The sequence below is a fragment of the Scyliorhinus torazame genome, chromosome 4, assembly GCF_047496885.1.
Source record: "Scyliorhinus torazame isolate Kashiwa2021f chromosome 4, sScyTor2.1, whole genome shotgun sequence".
In the NCBI taxonomy this organism is placed as follows: Eukaryota; Metazoa; Chordata; class Chondrichthyes; order Carcharhiniformes; family Scyliorhinidae; genus Scyliorhinus; species Scyliorhinus torazame.
In genome coordinates, this window is record NC_092710.1 from 242,375,815 (window position 1) to 242,393,625 (window position 17,811).

The following is a 17,811-nucleotide window of genomic DNA, read 5'->3' on the forward strand; positions in this document are numbered from 1 at the left end:
ACCTTGGTCGTAATGATATGGCTTAGTTGCATAGTCCGTTTCTGGTAGTGGGTATACCTGCATGGTGTGGATCAGTACTGGCCTTAGTTTTTTAACTGAACAGTATCCATCTTGCCTATTCCTATAACTTTGTCTTGGCTTTGCCCTTTGGCAGTGCTTGTAATAGTCCATCTTTTGGCATCCGCAAACCTCCGGAGCATGTTCCCTAGTATTTTTGGGGGCCATCATTGCATTTCTTTGGCTGCCAGGGGAGAGCTCCGATATTATCATTGACTATTTGGCATTTTACTTGCACAGTTGAGGAATGGTCACTGTTACATGAGGCCTCTTCCCCTAGCCAGAAGATATTGCTGTCTGACACCCTTTGTAGATTTGGAGCTCCTTTTCCAGCATTTTCCACAGAAAGAGGTATTTTGATGGCTTTTTAAAAAACCCAGATTGAGTTCTGGCAATAATTTTTTTGGGTTGTCAAGTTGTTTATTCCGCATATCAATTTGTCTTGCAACCTTTTGTTCAGGGATGGTCCAAATTCACAATATTCTTCATATTTTGTAATCTGGTCAAAGATTCAGTGACAGGTTCCCCCAGGGTTCACCCTGCTGTGTTAAAGCCATGTCTTTGGAGTATAACAGAGCGCTTCGGATCATAGTGTTTTTTTTACCAAGTCTACAAACTCGTTAAAAGTCTTTGAGTCAGGGACATCTGGAGAGGTCAGACTTTTAATCCCTTTAAGATCCCTTTCTGTTTTTCATCTCCATCAATATTAAGTAACACACATGCTCTGCGTATTGGGCCCAGTCTTCTCTGCTTGCATCGTAAGGTTGAAGTTTACCAAAGGAGGCATTTATTTTCTTACCAGAAAAGCCGCTTGTTCTCGACAATGAAGGTTGTTCGGAGAAAAGAAAACTTGTTTACTCGTCGTCGTCAATGTAATAATGTCGCCAAGACCAGTCTTCTGACACCATATCCATTTAGTTACATAATAGAAAAGGTCACAGCCATGACTTACAACACACAAGTTTCAACCCCTGGGGACCTACAGAATATTAGCCAAGGTTAGAGCAGTGGGTTTTAAACCCCCGTTGTTTGTTTCCCATTGGGATAGCCTCTGCCCACTCAATAGGAAAGTTCACACTTTGTGAGATCTATTGATGATCCCCTTTATCCTTTGTGGCCACCATATCAATATAGATGTTCAAAATCATGAGGGGGCTGGACAGCGTAGATAGGGAGAAACTGTTCCCGCTCATAAAAAGATCAAGAATGAGTGGGTCTATTAAAGTGATTAGTAAAAGAAGTGGTTGGGTCTGGAATGCACAGCCTAGAGTGTGGTGGAGGCAGATTCAATTGAGATGTTCAAAAGGGAATTAGATGATTATTTGAACAGAAACAATGTCCAGGGATATGGAAAATAACAGGCAGGAGAATGGCACTAGGTCATGATGCTACTATGCTTGTTTACATAGAAACATATGTAGAAAATAGCAGGAGGAGGCCATTCGGCCCTTTAGGCCTGCTCTGTCATTTGTTATGCTCATGGCTGATGATCAAGTTCAATACCCTGATCCCACCTTCACCCCATATCCCTTGATCCCTTTAGATCCAAGAGCTGTATCTAATTTCTTCTTGAAACTGTGCAACCTTTTGGCTTCAACTACTTTCTGTGGGACTGAATTTCACAGATTCACCAGTCTCTGGGTGAAAGGAATTATCCTCAGTCCTAAAAGGTTTACCCCTTATCTTCAAACTATGAGCCCCAAGTTCTGGAATCCTCCCACAATCAGGAACATTCTTTCTGAATCTACCCTGTCTAATCCTGTTAGAATTTTGTAAGTTTCTATGAGACCCCCCCTCTTCTAAACTCTGATGATAATAATCCGAACCAACTTAGTCTCTCCTCATATGACATTCACGTCTCATATGACAGTCCCACCATCCCAGGGATCCAGCTGGTAAACCTTCGCTACACTCCCTCCAGAGCAAGAACATCCCTCCTCAGATATAGACACCAAAACTGCACTCAACGTGCCTTACAAATGCCCTAAACAATTGCAGCAAAGAGCTTGTGCAGGCACGATAGCCTCCTTCTGCACCATAACAAAGAAAAGCACTTTTCACTGTACCCCGGTACAGGTGACAATAAACAAATCCAATCCAATCCATAACAATTCTGTATATTGCCCCCAGATTATCCGATATGCACAGTATATTATCCCAGTACCTCCAAACATAACCCCACAGTACCTCCAAACATAACCCCACAGTACCTCCAAACATAACCCCACAGTACCTCCAAACATAACCCCACAGTACCTCCAAACATAACCCCACAGTACCTCCAAACATAACCCCACAGTACCTCCAAACATAACCCCACAGTACCTCCAAATATAACCCCACAGTACCTCCAAACATAACCCCACAGTACCTCCAAACATAACCCCACAGTACCTCCAAACATAACCCCACAGTACTTTGATCATCAACAATCGTTCTGATGTTCTATCTCAAGATTTTGAACACTGAGTAGGGCCACGCGATTTCAGATCAACCAATCGGAATGTTGACCCATCAGAACACAGAGAACAGCCAATCAAAACGCAGAGCGAATGGCCAATGGGCGCACAGGGCGAACGGCCAATCAGAGCAGCGGGAGGTTGTGCCGGTGACGCGGCAGCGCAATGTGTTGACGTGTGGTTGTGACCCAGCTGGGAGCTGGGAGCCGGGAGTCGGAGTGCAGGCCGCAGCCATGGCCACAGACTGGGAGGAAATCAGGCGCTTGGCAGCCGATTTCCAGAGAGCGCAGTTCACAAGCACTGTGCAGAGGTACTGCTGTGCATCTTCCATTCATCCCCCACTCCTGATTGTACCTGTTTTCCAGGTCAGCCTCCCGCCAGTACCCGCAGATTCCCTGTCGGCACGGAGTGGCGAGCGCTCCCTTTCCAGAATTAAACTCTGGGCCTGAACACCTCTCCCTCTCTCGGAAGGGGATGTGTGATTGTTTATAGGCATGGGCGATACTTCTGCTGTGTGTGTGAAGTTTGTTTTCTTAGTTATAACGCACGGCCTGTCGTTGTTTACGTCTATTGACCAGTCTGGAAAGTTAAACGCGACTGCAGCATTTACAATTCGCACAAACATTTGCATTGACAGATGAACAAAGAGAACAAAGAAAATTACAGCACAGGAACAGGCCCTTCGGCCCTCCCAGCCTGCGCCGATCCAGATCCTTTATCTAAACCTGTCACCTATTTTCCAAGGATCTACTTCCCTCTGTTCCCCGCCCATATATCTGTCCAGATGCATCTGAAATGATACTTTGTGCCCGTCTCGACCATCTCCGCTGGCAAAGCGTTCCAGGCACCCACCACCCTCAGCGTAAAAAACTTTCCACGCACATCTCCCTTAAACTTTCCCCCTCACCTTGAAATTGTGACCCCTTGTAATTGACACCCCCACTCTTGGAAAAAGCTTGTTGCTATCCACCCTGTTCATACCTCTCAATTTTGTAGACCTCAATCAGGTCCCCCCTCAACCTCCGTCTTTCCAATGAAAACAATCCTAATCTACTCAGCCTTTCTTCACAACTAGCACCCTCCATACCAGGCAACATCCTGGTGAACCTCCTCTGCACCCTCTCTAAAGCATCCACATCCTTCTGGTAATATGGCGACCAGAACTGCGTGCAGTATTCCAAATGGGGCTTAACCAAAGTCCTATACAACTGTAACATGACCTGCCGACTCTCTTACTCAATACCCCATCCGATGAAGGCAAGCATGCTGTATGCCTTCTTGACCACTCTATCAACCTGTGTTGCCACCTTCAGGGTGGGTACAATGGACCTGAACTCCCAGATCTCTCTGTACATCAATTTTCCCCAGGACTCTTCCATTGACCGTATAGTCCGCTCTTAAATTAGATCTTAAAAAATGCATCATCTTGCATTTGCCTGGATTGAACTCCATCTGACATTTCCCTGCCTAACTCTCCAATCTATTTATATTTTGCTGTATTCTCTGACAGTCCTCCTCGCTATCTGCAACTCCACCGATCTTAGTATCATCTGCAAACTTGCTAATCAGGCCACCTATACCTTCGTCCAGATCATTTATGTATATCACAAACAACAGTGGTCCGAGCACGGATTCCTGTGGAACACCACTAGTCACCTTTCTCCATTTTGAGACACACTCCCTTCCACTACTCTCTGTCTCCTGTTGCCCAGCCAGTTCTTTATCCATCTAGCTAGTAAACCCTGAACCCCATACGACTTCACTTTTTCCATCAACCTGCCATGGGAAACTTTATGAAACGCCTTACTGAAGTCCATGTATATGACATCTACAGCCCTTCCCTCATCAATTAACGTTGTCACTTCCTCAAAGAATTCTATTTGGTTTGTAAGACATGACCTTCCCTGCACAAAACCATGCTGCCTATCACTAGTCTATTTTCTTCCAAATGTAAATAGATCCTATCCCTCAGTATCTTCTCCAACAGTTTGCCTACCACTGACATCAAGCTCACAGGTCTACAATTCCCTGGATTATCCCTGCTACCCTTCTTAAACAAAGGGACAACATTCGCAATTCTCCAGTCCTCCGGGACCTCACCCGTGCTCAAGGATGCTGCAAAGATATCTGTTAAGGCCCCAGCTATTTCTTGCCTCGCTTCCCTCAGTAACCTGGGATCAATCCCACCCGGACCTGGGGACTTGTCCACCTTAATGCCTTTTAGAATACCCAAAGCTTCCCCCTTCCTTATGCCGACTTGACCTAGAGTATTTAAAGATCCATCCTTCGCCTCAACATCCATCATGTCCCTCTCCTTGGTGAATACCGATGCAAAGTACTCATTAAGAATCTCACCCATTTCCTCTGAATCCACACATAAATTCCCTCTTTTGTCTTTGAGTGGGCCAATGCTTTCTCTAGTTACCCTATTGCTCCTCACGAATAAAAGGCTTTGGGATTTTCCTTAACCCTGATAGCCAAAGATATTTCATGACCCCTTTTAGGCCTCTTTGTTGCGCGTTTGAGATTTGTCCTACTTTCCCGATATTCCTCCGAAGCTTCATCAGATTTAAGTTGCCTAGATCTTAGAACATTAGAACATAGAACATTGCAGCGCAGTACAGGCCCTTCGGCCCTCGATGTTGCGCCGCCCTGTGAAACCACTTTCAAGCCCATCTACATTATTCCCTTATCATCCATATGTCTATCCAATGACCATTTGAATGCCCTTCGTGTTGGCGAGTCCACTACTGTTGCAGGCAGGGCATTCCATGCCCTTACTACTCTCTGAGTAAAGAACCTACCTCTGACATCTGTCCTATATCTATCTCCCCTCAATTTAAGGCTATGTCCCCTCGTGCTAGACATCACCATCTGAGGAAAAAGGCTCTCACTGTCCACCCTATCCAATCTCTGATCATCTTGTATGCCTCAATTAAGTCACCTCTTAACCTTCTTCTCTCTAACGAAAACAGCCTCAAGTCCCTCAGCCTTTCCTCATAAGATCTTCCCTCTGTACCAGGCAACATCCTGGTAAATCTCCTCTGCACCCTTTCCAATGCTTCCACATCCTTCCTATAATGCGCCGACCAGAATCGCATGCAATACTCCAAATGCGGCCGCACCAGAGTTTTGTACAGATGCAACATGACCTCATGGCTCCAAAACTCAATCCCTCTACCAATAATAACTAACACACCATACGCCTACTTAACAACCCTCTCAACCTGGGTGGCAACTTTCAGGGATCTATGTACATGGACACCGAGATCTCTCTGCTCATCCACACTGCCAAGAATCTTACCATTAGCCCAGTACTCTGTCTCCCTGTTATTCCTTCCAAAATGAATTACCTCACACTTTTCTGCATTAAACTCCATTTGCCACCTTTCAGCTCAGCGCTGCAGCTTATCTATGTCCCTCTGTAACTTGTAACATCCTTCCGCACTGTCCACAACTCCACCAACTTTAGTGTCATCTGCAAATTTACTCACCCATCCTTCTACGCCCTCCTCCAGGTCATTTATAAAAATGACAAACAGCAGTGGCCCCAAAACAGATCCTTGTGGTACACCACTAGTAACTGGACTCCAGTCTGAAAATTTCCCATCAACCACCACCCTTTGTCTTCGTCCAGCTAGCCTATTTCTGATCCAAACTGCTAAATCACCCTGAATCCCATGCCTCCGTATTTTCTGCAGTAACCTACCGTGGGGAACCTTATCAAACGCTTTACTGAAATCCATATACACCACATCAACTTATGTATGCTTCCTTTTTCATCTTAGCTAGTCTCACAATTGCCGTTTCTATTTCTCATTTTCACAGGGACATGGCTGTCCTGCACTCTAATCAACATTTCCTTAAAAGACTCCCACATTTCAAATGTGGATTTACCCTTAAAGAGCTGCTCCCAATCCACATTCCCTCGCTCCTGCCGAATTTTGTTATACTTGGCCTTTCCCCAATTTAGCACTCTTTCTTTCGGACCACTCTCGTCTTTGTCCATGAGTATTCCAAAACTTACGGAATTGTGATCGCTATTCCCAAAGTAACCACCGACTGAAACTTTAACCACTTGGTCGGGATTATTCCCCAATACCAGGTCCAGTATGGCCCCTTCCCGAGTTGGACTATTTACATACTGCTGTAAAAAACTCTCCTGGATGCTCCTTACAAATTCTGCTCCATCTACGCCTCCAACACTACATGAGTCCCATTCAATGCTGGGGAAGTTAAAATCTCCCATCACGACCACCCTATTGCTCCTACATTTTTCTATAATCTGTCTACATATTTGTACTTCTACTTCACGCTCGCTTTTGGGAGGTCTGTAGTAAAGTCCCAACAATGTTACTGCATCCTTCCTATTGCTTAGCTCTCTACATATTGCCTCCGTGCTCGACTCGTCCATCGTGTCCTCCTTAATCACAGCAGTGATATCATCTCTGACCAGCAATGCAACTCCTCCACCCCTTTTACCTCCCTCTCTATCCCTCCTGAAGCATCTATACCCTGGGATATTTAGTTGCCAGTCTTGCCCTTCCCTCAACCATGTCTCCGTAATACCAATAACATCATATCCCCAACCGCCCAACTAAATAGAGGTTAAAAAATCAAACACTTAAGCACCAACCTGATTCCCAAGCTGCACTCCGGCTCCCTCTCTCCCGCTCCGAAAAATGAAGGCCGCTGGGACCTGGGGGCAAGTTTAAACACCTAACTGAATCCCAAGCTGCACTCGCTGCGCTCCGGCTCCCTCTCTCTCTTCCGCATCAAAAAATGAAGGCCACTGGAACCAAGGGGCAAATTTAAACACTTACCTGAATCCCAAGCTGCACTCACTGCGCTCCGGCTCCCTCTCTTTCTCCCGCACCCGGAAATGAAGGCCGCAGTAATCTGGGGGCAAGTTTAAAAACCTACCTGAATCCCAAGCTGCGCTCCGGCTCCCTTTCTCTCTCCCGCCCCGAAAAATGAAGGCCGCTGGAACCTGGGGGCAACTTTAAACACGTACCTGAATCCCAAGCTGCAATCGCTGCGCTCCGTCTCCCTCTCTCTCTCCCACTCCGAGAAATGAAGACCGCTGTAACCTGGGGGCAAGTTTAAACACGTACCTGAATCCCAAGCTGCACTAGCTGCGCTCCGGCTCCCTCTCCCGCTCCCGGAAATGAAGGCCGCTGGAACCTGGGGGCAAGTTTAAACACGTACCTGAATCCCAAGCTGCACTCGCTACGCTCCGGCTCCCTCTCCCGCTCCCGGAAATGAAGGCCGCTGGAACCTGGGGGCAAGTTTAAACACGTACCTGAATCCCAAGCTGCACTCGCTGCGCTCCGGCTCCCTCTCTCTCTCCCGCTCTGAAAAATGTAGGTCGTTGGAACCTGGGGGCAAGTTTAAACACGTACCTGAATCCCAAGCTGCACTCGCTGCGCTACGGCTCCCTCTCCCTCTCCCGCTCCGAAAAATGAAGGCCGCTGGAACCTGGGGGCAACTTTAAACACGTTCCTGAATCCCAAGCTGCAATCGCTGCGCTCCGTCTCCCTCTCTCCCACTCCGAAAAATGAAGACCGCTGTAACCTGGGGGCAAGTTTAAACACGTATCTGAATCCCAAGCTGCACTCGCTGCGCTCCGGCTCCCTCTCTCTCACCCGGTCCCGGAAATGAAGGCCGCTGGAACCTGGGGGCAAGTTTAAACACCTACCTGAATCCCAAGCTGCACTCGCTGTGCTCCGTCTCCCTCTCTCTTTCCCACTCCGAAAAATGAAGACCGCTGTAACCTGGGGGCAAGTTTAAACACATATCTGAATCCCAAGCTGCACTCGCTGCGCTCCAGCTCCCTCCCTCTCTTCCGCTCCGAAAAATTAAGGCCGCTGGAACCTGGGGTCAAGTTTAAAACACGTATCTGAATCCCAAGCTGCACTTGCGGCGCTCCGGCTCCCTCTCCCTCTCCTGCTCCGAAAAATGAAGGCCGCTAGAACCTGGGGGCAAGTTTAAACACGTACCTGAATCCCACGCTGCGCTCCGGCTCCCTCTCTCTCTCCCGCTCTGAAAAATGTAGGCCGTTGGAACCTAGGGGCAAGTTTAAACACTTACCTGAATCCCAAGCTGCACTCGCTGCGCTCCGGCTCCCTCTCCCGCTCCCGGAAATGAATGCCGCTGGAACCTGGGGGCAAGATTAAACACGTACCTGAATCCCAAGCTGCACTCGCTGCGCTCCGGCTCCCTCTCCCTCTCCCGCTCCGAAAAATGAAGGCCGCTGGAACCTGGGGGCAACTTTAAACACGTACCTGAATCCCAAGCTGCAATCGCTGCGCTCCGTATCCCTCTCTCCCACTCCGAAAAATGAAGACCGCTGTAACCTGGGGACAAGTTTAAACACGTATCTGAATCCCTAGCTGCACTCGCTGCGCTCCGGCTCCCTCTCTCTCACCCGGTCCCGGAAATGAAGGCCGCTGGAACCTGGGGGCAAGTTTAAACACCTACCTGAATCCCAAGCTGCGCTCCGTCTCCCTCTCTCTTTCCCACTCCGAAAAATGAAGACCGTTGTAACCTGGGGGCAAGTTTAAACACATATCTGAATCCCAAGCTGCGCTCCGGCTCCCCCTCTCTCTCCCGGTCCCGGAAATGAAGGCCGCTAGAACCTGGGGGCAAGTTTAAACATGTACCTGAATCCCAAGCTGCACTCGCTGCGCTCCGGCTCCCTCTCTCTCTTCCGCTCCGAAAAATGAAGGCCGCTGGAACCTGGGGTCAAGTTTAAAACACGTATCTGAATCCCAAGCTGCACTTGCGGCGCTCCGGCTCCCTCTCCCTCTCCTGCTCCGAAAAATGAAGGCCGCTGGAACCTGGGGGCAACTTTAAACACGTACCTGAATCCCAAGCTGCACTCGCTGCGCTCCGGCTCCCTCTCCCGCTCCCGGAAATGAATGCCGCTGGAACCTGGGGGCAAGTTTAAACACGTACCTGAATCCCAAGCTGCACTCCCTACGCTCCGGCTCCCTCTCTCTCGCCCGCTCTGAAAAATGTAGGCCGTTGGAACCTGGGGGCAAGTTCAATCAGGTACCTGAATCCCAAGCTGCACTCGCTGCGCTCCTGCTCCCTCTCTTCCGCACCGAAAAATGAAGGCCGCTGGAACCTATGGGCAAGTTTAAACACGTACCTGAATCCCAAGCTGCACTCGCTGCGCTCCGGCTCCCTCGCTCTCTCCTGCTCCGAAAAATGAAGCCCGCTGGAACCTGGGGGCAAGTTTAAACACGCACCTGAATCCCAAGCTGCGCTCGCTGCGCTCCATCTCCCTCTCTCTCTCTTCCGCTCCCCGAAATGAAGGCCGCTGGAACCAGGAGGCAAGTTTAAACACCTACCTGAATCCCAAGCTGCACTCACTGCGCGCTGGCTCCCTCTCTCTCGCCCACTCCCGGAAAGATGGCATAGTCCATTCAGTTTGTTATTTTATATTAGCAAACCTTTGAATGGAGGAAAAATAGAAACTTAGCTTAAATTATTTTGGAGATTGTGGTTGCCACCATATGTTTGCAGAAGTTGCAGTATTTTAAAGTTCTTGGGTACACTTAATAGTAGTTTGTGTTTATGTAGCGGCGTGAATATAAGAACGTGTCCTAAGGGACTTCGGGAGCATGATGAAAAGCAATATGATACAGATCCACGTCAGAAAAGGATTTTAAGTGCTTTCAAGGAGGCTAATGAGATAGAGAAGCGGTTAGGTGGAAGAAGCTGAGCAATTTTAAATTGAGGATGCTCAAGAGTTTGTAATTAAGGATTGTGTAACTGACAAAGATCATAAAAAGGGGGAGGTGAGTAGAAGAATTTTAAAACAAGGATGAGAACTTTAAAAACAAGATGTTGCTTAACAGAAGTCGGTGTGAGCCCTTGGTGAGCAAGGCTCTGATAGATGAATGGGACTTGGTGTGATTAAAGCGCTGGGCTGCAGAGTTTTGAATTACTCCGAATTTATAGGAAACCAGTCACGTCTAGAGGTAACAAAGACATAGGTTTCAGTAACACAAAGTGAGGCAGAGTAGAAATGGGCAATCTTACCAGTGGAGCAGAGGTTGGAAGCTCATCTTGGGATCAGATACAATACCAAGGCTGTGAACATCAGAGAGCGATGAAATCGGTGGCGAAGAGCAGGGTTTGATTTGGGACTGAAGATAGTGGCTTCAGTCTTCCAGTATTCAATTGGAGGAAATTTCTGATCATACAGATCCTGAATTATTTATTTTTTTAAAGTAGAGGACTTGAGAGAGAGTTGAGGGTGAAGTAGAGTTGGGTGTCTTCAGTATACATGTGGAAACAGCTCTGTTTATAATGTATTGATGTCAAACCTCACTTAAGCTTGCAATTTACAACTCTGCCTTTGGAACTGGAATATGTCCAACTGTCTAAGCTGAGCTACAAAGTAAATACAATTCAGCATTTAAGATTGTGATCTGAGTTTTCTCCAAGATCACAACTGGGAAAGATGGATCCAAATGTTCCCTCATTGTTGGTACACATTTTACCGACTTCAACTCATTCTTGAGTACCTTACCAATCTAATTAGATAAGACTGGAATTTAAAATGAAAACAAATGTGGTTAACAAATCAGATCCCAAGGAAAGCTCTGACAGATAATTTATAGAATCACTACAGTGCAGAAGAAGGCCATTCGGCCCATCAAGTCTGCACCGACTCTCCAAAAGAGCACCCTACCTAAGTCCATCCCCCCGTAACCCTGCAGCTCCACCTAACCTTTGGAAGCTTGGGGCAATTTAGCATGGTGATCCACCTAACCTACACATCTTTGGACTGTGGGATGAAACCGGAGCACCCAGAGGAAACCCACGCAGGCACTGGGAGAATGTACAAACTCCACACAGACACAGGATTGTCTCCACAAGGCTGAAATCGAACCCAGGTCCCTGGCGCTGTGCGGCAGCAGTACTAACAACTGTGCCTTTTCTTTAATTCAAAACCTTTCAATTTCGGCTCCTTTAACCATCATTCATGCACAGGATGGACAGACAGAAATATAACAGTAGGCCATTTAGCCTTAATACCATTGTTTAACTAAAATCTATCAATCTCAGATTTTAAAATTAACAGTTGATCTCGCATCAATTGTCATTTGCGGAAGAGTGTTCCAAACCTCTAACACCATTTATATGTAGAAGTGCTCATTAACTAATCTCCTGAAAGACCGCTCTGATAATGTTTAGGCTGTGTCCCTTAGTCCTAAGCTTTTTTCTCCAAATTGAATACGTAGAAACTCTCAACTTTCTTCAATTCTTGACAACTTTGACAAATCTCCCTTAACCATCAAAATTTCACAAACACTAGTTTGTGTAATCTTTCCTTTAATTTAACTCTTAGGGCCCAGATGTCATTCTGGTAAATTTACTCTACACTCCTTCCAAAGTCCGTGTACCATACAGGGTTATTGTGGGACACTACTGGTCACATCCTGCTAATTTGAATACCACCTCTTCATCTCTACTCTATCCCCTCCCCTCAGCCAATTTCCAAACTTGCTCATCATTTGATGTCAAATCCGTGAGTTCCATCTTAGCTAACAAGCATAAGAGATTGGACTTTACCAGATGCTTTCTGAAAGTCCATCTAAAATACTTTAGTTCCCTTTTTATAAAAAAAATAAGGCTTGTTGGATTGGATTTGGGTTTATTGTCACGTGTACCGAGGTACAGTGAAAAGTATTGTTCTGCATACATTCCAGACAGATCATTCCATACATGGAAAAAAATAAGACAAACTTAAATACACAATGTAAAGACAAACACCTACATCGGTTGAAGCATATGGAGTGTAGTACTAGTCAGTAGAGACGATGCGTGAAGAGATCAGTTCGGTCCATAAGAGGGTCATTCAGGAGCCTGGTAACGGGGGAAAGAAGCTGTTTTTGAATCTGTTAGTGCATGTTCTCAGACTTTTGGAAGAGAGAATAACCTGTGTGGGAAGGGTCTTTGTTTCTGTTGCCCCTTATCCCAAGGCATTGGGAGGTGTAGGCAGTCAATGGATGGGAGGCGGTTTTGTGTGATGGACTGGGCTGCGTTCAAAACTCTAGTTTCTTACGATCATAACCTACCCTTTACAAATCCAAGTTGACACGTTCTGATCAGAAAATTTTCAAGATGTTTAGTCATCCAACTGGAATCAAAGAGTTCAGAAATTTCATGACAGCAGATGTTAAACTGACTGATCTATAGTTCTCTGGTTTCCATCTCTCATCTTTCTTAAAGAGCAGAGTGACATGTGCAGTTTCCAATCTGAATTAAACAGTTTTTGAATCAAGAGAACTTTGGACGTTTGTAGTTGGTTCTTCAGCAACGCTCCAGCCTTGGGGGACCATTTGGTCCTGTACTGATTCATACAAGCACCTTTGCAACATGCAACAAGAGTTGAGTGTATAACCAGCTTTATTTTTATTCATTCAAGGGATATGGGCTTCACTGGCGAGCCCACTGGCTTTTAAAGCAGATCAAGGCAGGCCAGCAGCATGGTTCAATTCCGGTACCAGCCTCCCCGAACAGGCGCCAGAATGTGGCGACTAGGGGCTTTTCACAGTAACTTCATTTGAAGTATACTTGTCACAATAAGCAATTTTCATTTCATTTCATTTCATTGCCCTTGAGAGGTGATGGTGAGCTGCTGCCTTGAATCTCTGTACATGTGCAGGTACACCCACAGTGCTGATGGGGAGGGAGCAGTGAACGAACAGCGATATATTTCCCCAAATCAGGATGATGAGTGGTTAGGAGTGAAATTACAGATGGTGGTGTTCCCATTTATCTGCTGCCCTTGTCCTTCCAGATGGCAGCAGTTGTGTGTTTAGAAGGTACTGCCTGCATCTTGCAGGTGAACAGAGACTGCTGGTACAGGGCTTTGGTGGTGGAGAGCTTGAATGTTTGTGCAGGAGGTGCCAATCAACAGGCTGCTTTGTCCTGGATGGTGTTAAGCATCTGAGTATTGTTGGAACTGTATTCATTCAGGCAAGTGGGGAGTATTCCATCACACACCTGACTTGTGCCTTGTTGATGGTGGACAGGCTTTGGGAGTCAGGAGGTGAGTTACTGGCCGCTGAATCCCTAGCCTCTGACCTGCTCTTGTAGCCACAGTATTTATATGGCTGGTCCAGTTCATTTTCTAGTCAATGATAAACCACAGGATGTTTGATAGTGGGGGATTGTGCGATGGTAATGCCATTAAATGTCAAGTACGATGGTTTGTTGATAACATCCCATCCAAGTGAAGAGCTTGCTGAATAGAAGAAAAGAAAATCACGACGGGTTGTGAAAATGTAGTTATACTGTAATGATACTTTTCAGCAAAGTTCCACAATCCTTTAAGTCATGTAATTGTGCCACGTTACATATCTGTCTTGGCATGTGAATACGGAGGAAAATTCCGGATACCATTTCAAATGGAAACGAACAAAATCTCATGAAAAGTTGTAACATAATTCTGGTGACAAAGTATATATTTTTAAGAATACCTATGCTAAATTATGGAATTATAGTGTGGCATCCTTTACATTTATTTAAGGGATTACTGATGCAAACCATAGCCCTATTTATTTTATGGTTGCCATAGCTAAATTCTATATGTTTCATAAACATACTCTTGAGAACTGTATGTAATTACACGGCATATACTTGATTCTTGTATTTCACATTTTATTTCTGCAGGTTGTCTGAACGAAACTGTATTGAAATTGTTGCGAAATTGATAGCAGAGAAACAACTGGATGTGGTACACACACTGGATGGAAAGGAGTATATCACTCCTGCTCAAATTGCCAGGGAGATACGAGATGAACTATATGTTAATGGAGGTGAGTGTTGCATACAAACTTGACCTCAAAAGAGATTGTGTAAGACCTACATGAAGTTAAGTGTAAAAACTACAATTGGGTTGGCCATAAACCCCTGGTTATTTTATTACCAGTCTTAAGCTTGTTGGGCATTGTTGAAACAAAAAAGGAATCTGAAAGCATTTAGCAAATTTGCTGATTATCGATGAAGCTATTTGTATTATTAAATGTGTTACATTTGCTCTGCTCCATTGAGGACATCTTTGTTAACCTGCATTTAAATGGGAAATTCCCTTGAAAATGAATCCACATTTTACTGCAGTATACAAGATAGAAAATTCAATGTTGAAAACCTTGCCTTCGCATGACTCCTGTCTCACACTATTTACTGTTTTAAGAGGTAGCCTCCAGTGTACGTTTAACTTATTTGCATGGTGTGGGTGTTGCTGGCTAGGCCAGCATTTATTGCCCATCCCTAATTACCCTTGAGAAGATGGTGGTGAGCTGCCTTCCCCAACTACTGCATTCCATGTGGTGTAGGTACACCCACTGTGCTGTTTGGGAGGGAGTTCCAGGATTTTGGCCCCGTGACAGTGGAGGAATGGTTATTGCCTGGCACTTGTGTGGCACAAATGTTACTTACCACTTGTCAGCCCAAACTTGGATATTGTCTGGGTCTTGCTGCATTTTGATATGGGCTCCCCATATCTTTCCATTTCCCAAATCATTGCTCTCTGTAATTTTTCTTCTCAGTAATTAATATTTCTTTGATCCACTGTCATAATTCAGAAAATTAGATATTTTGTAATAACTACTATAAATACCAATTGAATTGTCATTTTTGTATTTTAATGCCTTCATTAAAATATATTGTCCAGAAACTGAACTGGGCAAGTGCATAAATATTGTGGATACCAGCACAGGTCAAATGCTAGGAATTCTGAGGCAAGTAACTTGCCTCCTGACCCGCCCACAATGCCTGTTCACCATCTACAAGGCACAAGTTAGGAGTGTAATGGAATACTCCCCACTTGTCTGGATGAATGCAGTTCCAACAACACTTGAGGAACTCACCACCATCCAGGATGAAGCAGCCCGCTTGATTGCTACACCTTCCACATACATTCAATCCCTCCATCACCGACGAACAGTGGCAGCCGTGTGTATCATCTACAAGATACACTGCAGTAACTCACCAAGGTTCCTTCAACAGCACCATCCAAACCCATAATCACTGCCATCTAGAAAGACAAGAGCAGTGATACCAGGGAATCCCACCACCTGGAGGTTCCCCTCCAAGTCACTCATCACCCCGACTTGGAAATATATCGCTGTTCCTTCACTGGCGCTGGGTCAAAATCTGAAACTCCCTCCCTAACAGTGCAGTGGGTGTACCTAGATGTTCAAGAAGGTATCTCACCACCACCTTCTGAAGGGTATTTAGGGATGGGCAATAAGTGGACATAGTCAGAGACGGCCACATCCCGTAAATTCATTTTTGAAACTTTTACATGAAGGTCGCAGTCCTTTGCTTGAACTTGATATTTTTGTCCTGAACTAAGAATTGAATTTAGGATGTACCAGCACTGCATATGGAATATTTTCTATAGTTCGTTTCTAGCAATTTATGCATAGTTATTTTTCAAAATTAATTGTTTTTTTAAAAAGAAAAGCTAGCGGACAGATTTCAAAAGTTTTGCCTGGGAAAATATTTATTTTTTAAAGACTGAGTTGGGCTTATTTTAATAGTTTTTATGGCACAGTTACAAATTCCCCATATAAATACTACCTTTATATTTCAGGGAGGATAAATATCGTGGATCTGCAGCATGTGAGTATGTTTATTCGGATCATTTTTATTAAGTTTTATATCTACTTTTGACTGCTTGAAGGTTACAAACATTAGTATGGTAACATCAAAATACAATCTTTAAAATAATGCTGATTATCAATAATTGAAACACTGCTGCATTGGGAAACATGCCTGTTTTACAGTTCAGATGGAACCCAAATGTGATATAAAATCTTGAAAATGTCTTGATTCCCTGGTTCTGTCTTCAGTAACCAAAAGCTGGGGATACTTTCGAACCAGGACCTTCACCTTAAAACTTCAGTGCCTAAGGAAATTTAAGGGTGAACTCATAATATCCCATGTAAGAGCACTAGTTTCTAATAGGTTTGTAAATAGTTGCTACACCTCTTGTAATTCACTTACGTTTTTCAAAGGGATTATGCATCAAAGATTTTCTATGCAATTTTCTATGGCAAGTGATAGCTAACAAGCATTTAAGTAAATACTTAAAAGGGCAAAACTAAATAAATGTTAAATGATTGCATATTATATCGTGTAAACAAATCTACAAACCTTTTCCATTCAAATGATGCATTTCCCCCCAAATACTTGTGTTTTATTCTTCATTGATTTGTACAGTCCAAAACTAAAAATGTTAAAAGAAAACTTTTTTAAAACATTTTCTCAGATTCTTAATGTGGATCTAACTCACATTGAGAGCAAAGCAAGTGATATTGTCAAATCAGACCGAAGTATCCAGCTTGTCTTGGGCCAGCTGATTGATGAGTAAGTATTGGCAATCTCTTAATTCTAGTCAGCATTTTCTTTATCTTTTTCCGAAAGCAATCTGAGTATTTTCGTTAAGTAAAAGTGATGGTGACAGGATTTCAAAATTATAGCAAGCTCTGCTTCTTTCATTTGAAACCCAGACTCTCAGGTTCTTAAGCCTTCCAGATACCTATTTCCTTCATATCGCACACTGTCTCTTTTACCTGCCAGCAACCCCCCCCCCGCAATCCCACCTTCCCAGTTTTCTTAAAATTAATTTTGTCATCAAGCCTACTACCACCTCATCATCCCCACCACTAATTATGAGCCTTTGACTTGTGTCCACTACGTATCTGCAACTTCTGTTACTGAACTCCTGGAGTACATCAGCTCCCAATTATACTCGCACCTTTTTACTTCTCCCTCCTGAAGACTATCTAGTTTGATGCCAACTTGTTCAGCATACTTCGAATGTACCCAGAGTATTCCATTCACATGTGACCATTGTTGTTCATTCTTGCCCTTTCTGTCAGCTTCAGCATTTGTTCTCTATAAATGTCTCCCCTCTACTGTCTGTATTCATGACACTGTTCTTGCAGCTCAATTTGTTACAACTAAGGTGCCTCATCTCTTCCAGTGCCAACCCGTCCCAATCATGCATGGTAATTACTGCAAACAATTTGTATGGCGGCATAGGAAAGGTGTTTCCAATAGTTAAAGGTGAAAATATATATGCGTGCTGGGCTAATAATGGAGAGACTAATTATTTATTTGGATAGTAATGTGAATTTGATGAACCTTTTGAAGGAGGAAAACTAAATAAAGCAAGTGAGGGGTTCAAGAAAGGAATTCGAGAAGGATGGTCCAGCCGCATGAAAGCACAACTGCCAGTGGGAGAGGCAAAGATGGGCAGATT

General features: G+C 44.7%; 1 protein-coding gene and 1 long non-coding RNA gene across 2 annotated transcripts in view; one reads left to right on the top strand and one right to left on the bottom strand.

Moving 5' to 3' along the window:
• Positions 1-2,644: 2,644 nt before the first annotated feature.
• Positions 2,645-17,811, top strand: part of ufl1 (UFM1-specific ligase 1) — a 110,589-nt gene continuing 95,422 nt past the window's right edge. Inside the window, exons 1-4 of the mRNA XM_072499561.1 lie at positions 2,645-2,826; positions 14,211-14,356; positions 16,138-16,166; positions 16,816-16,913. Coding sequence (XP_072355662.1) covers positions 2,750-2,826; positions 14,211-14,356; positions 16,138-16,166; positions 16,816-16,913 — 350 coding nt within the window. The 5' untranslated portion in view covers positions 2,645-2,749. The remainder of the gene's footprint in view (positions 2,827-14,210; positions 14,357-16,137; positions 16,167-16,815; positions 16,914-17,811) is intronic.
• The window catches only part of LOC140410856 (uncharacterized), an 88,407-nt gene continuing 82,790 nt past the window's right edge, over positions 12,195-17,811 (bottom strand). Inside the window, exons 2-3 of the long non-coding RNA XR_011940750.1 lie at positions 16,701-16,773; positions 12,195-12,398 (exon numbers count right to left, since the gene is read on the bottom strand). This is a non-coding gene — a long non-coding RNA (uncharacterized lncRNA). The remainder of the gene's footprint in view (positions 12,399-16,700; positions 16,774-17,811) is intronic.